This window comes from Crocuta crocuta, unplaced genomic scaffold (assembly GCF_008692635.1).
Source record: "Crocuta crocuta isolate KB4526 unplaced genomic scaffold, BGI_CrCroc_1.0 scaffold2236, whole genome shotgun sequence".
Classification (NCBI taxonomy): domain Eukaryota; kingdom Metazoa; phylum Chordata; class Mammalia; order Carnivora; family Hyaenidae; genus Crocuta; species Crocuta crocuta.
Genome location: NW_027532514.1, coordinates 65202 through 68214, shown reverse-complemented (window position 1 = coordinate 68214; position 3013 = coordinate 65202). Strand labels below are relative to the sequence as shown.

Below are 3013 nucleotides of genomic sequence, written 5' to 3'. Positions count from 1 at the left end.
CTTGTTAGGGACCTTAGAAAGTTTTTGTTATATCAAGGTGATTATTTAGCATATAACAAAGAAGTAATATTTTAGTCATCACTGGGAAATTTTAGTAAACTTTCAGTTGTTGCAATATTTATTGTAATGGGATTTTTACCTACATATTTTGAGCCAGTATGCATTTATTTTACGGTAATTTCTATTTTTATCCACAATGGCAATATGGTAGGATGCTCTATTATTCCATTTTTTGTAAAATGCTTTGGAATAAAATACATATTTTAGGGTCACAAGATATGATTTCTAAAAGTTTCTGATGTGTAATATGCTGATGTGTTTCTAAGTGAAATTCAACTTCAGGATGTCATGCATGCTTTTCTAAAACTTAGAGCCTGTTGTTAATCATGTATTCTTAACAATGATCTGAATCAAATATTGGCAAACGATTTCTTTAAGAGGCCAGATAGGAAGTATTTTAGGCTTTGCAGGCCACATATGGTCTCTGTTGCATATTCTTCGGAGTTTTTTGCAGCCTTTTAAACATGTAAAAACCGGGGCACCTGGGTGGCTCAGTAGGTTGAGCGTTCAACTTTGGCTCAGGTCATGACCTCACAGTTCATGGGTTCAAGCCCCACGTCGGGCTCTGTGCTGAGAGCTAGCTCAGAGCCTGGAGCCTGCTTTGGATTCTGTGTCTCCCTCTCTCTCTGACCCTTCCCTGCTCATGCTGTCTCTCTCTCTCTCTCTCTCTCTCTCTCAGAAACAAATAAAACATTAAAAAAATGTATAAACCATTCTTATCTCACAGGCTGTGTGTACAAAAATATCTAGGGGTTAGTTTTGGCTAGCAGGCTACAGTTCCAGACTCTTGATCAAAGTTCTTATATATAAATATTCATTGGTAAAGGAAACATATAGAGAGCATTGGTTTTCAAACCTTTTTTTTTTTTTAAAGCAGTAAACCCATTTTTCAGATAGCATATTAAATGAAACCTCCAGCTATAAAGTAGAAAAAGGGCAGAGTCTCTATGCTTTTTTGTTTGAATGTATCATGGGGCCTTCCAAAATACAATTTGAATACTAGAGATAGAATGCTGGATGAAGAACAATGAAGGTTTGTCTGTTATCTGTGTGGCAGAATTGGGTATTAATGAAAAATTCTGTTTGTCTCATTTTCTGTTGGTCTTTTAAATAGCAGAGTCATAGAAATATGAATTCTGCTTCAGGGGCCTGGTTAATGAGCTGTAACTGTTTTTGGACTACATTTTAAACACCTTTCTGCATCTTCTATTGAATACTTTTTGAAATCAACACTTAAACATATAAGGAACTCTAATTGAACCATTTCTTGCAGTGCCCATGTAGTAAATGCTGTGGTGTGCATAAATTCATCTGAACCGGATTGATAGCACACTCCAGAGAACTTTAGGCCGGATAAACTAGATACTTGGTGTTGCTTTTCACGTTTAATATTGATTTTATCACAGGGACATGATGATGAAGTATTTGTTTTGGAAGCACATCCATTTGATCAAAGGATTATACTCTCAGCGGGTCACGATGGGAACATTTTTATTTGGGACCTTGACCGGGGGACCAAAATTCGGAATTATTTTAACATGGTAAGGAAAATCTGTGCTTAATTCATATTAAAACAGACATGTCTTATATGCCAGCTTGGTAATTAAAATATACTTAGTGCCAGGGAACCTCTTGTCATCTCTGTTTAAATCCATACAGTAACCTAGAGGATGTCTCAAGACCTGAGAGTAAGGCTAATTGAGAATTAAACCTTTCAGAGTGACTCTGTTATCATGGCATTAGTGTTTTCCAAATTCTTGTGCTCAGCTCTAAACTCTAGAAACTCAAATGTAATAATAAGCTTTTGGAGCTAACACTAACCATAATCACCAAAGTTTAATATTTAAACAATAATCCTAATATATATATCATAACAGTGACTGTATTGTATCTATCTCTGATAAACTCTATATGGCTTAGTTAGTAATCAGGAAGTTGTTTGGCAAACGTGGAATTGGAGGTTTAGTTACTCTTAAGATGTATTTCATACAAACCCTGGAAAAATCTGATGAGCTATCTCTTTTCCCAGTAGAATACCCTTCTACGGTAATGGGAGTACTCATATTCCCCATATTTAGTGTTCTCTGAAGAATAGTTCTCAGTAAACATTGCTACATTGTCAACTTTTGAGCTCCTTTTTATAGGCTTTGTATGGTTCTAGACTGTTAATATCCTCTGTCTTTTGTTAGTAAAGTTGATTTGTATGCTTTAATTTTAAGAAGGTTATTTTAAGGCTTACTTGCATTACAATTTAAGTGTGAAGATATTATCTTGATTTTGCTGAGATAGCATTTTTGTCATTTTGGTTGTGTCTAGTCACTAATTCAGTACTTCATAAGATATGAAATGGCTAGTAATGTTTGGTGCCATTTTAATTCTTCCTAATGTTATTCAGAGCTCTACTGTTTCAATAGGGTTCTGGCTGCAGAAGCCAGGGAGTACATTGGAATGTTGGTGCATTACAGAATCCAAGATATTAAGAAGCAGAATCTATTTCCTACTTATTTGAAAAAGCGTGTCTTAAAATGACTAAAAGTGACTCCTCTAATTTTCAGATTGAAGGCCAAGGCCATGGTGCAGTGTTTGATTGTAAATTTTCACCAGATGGAAACCATTTTGCCTGCACAGATTCTCATGGGCATTTGCTCCTTTTTGGTTTTGGATGCAGTAAATACTATGAAAAGGTTAGTCTATTTAATTTTTGTTATAGGCTATAATTTTGGATTGTGTCATTCATAAATTTTATTTGGAGTCTTCCAGTTAATAAGGGTCATTGTGTGTCAACAGATATAAAATAACCAAGTCACTTTTCTTCGTAACATTTTTCATCACTACCAAAACATAAGGCTTGACAGTTTGAATCACTATAAAGATATAGGGTGATGTAGATACAAAAATTCATTAGGAAATCCTTTTGCTTAGTACATATTCTCTGTACTGCCCTTCAGGCATA

General features: G+C 35.0%; 1 protein-coding gene across 1 annotated transcript in view; it reads left to right on the top strand.

The window, feature by feature from the left end:
- The window catches only part of BRWD3 (bromodomain and WD repeat domain containing 3), a gene marked incomplete at both ends in the record, with an annotated part of 145811 nt that overhangs the window by 85357 nt on the left and 57441 nt on the right, over positions 1-3013 (top strand). The window contains 2 exon segments of the mRNA XM_077779436.1: positions 1467-1601; positions 2616-2744. Coding sequence (XP_077635562.1) covers positions 1467-1601; positions 2616-2744 — 264 coding nt within the window.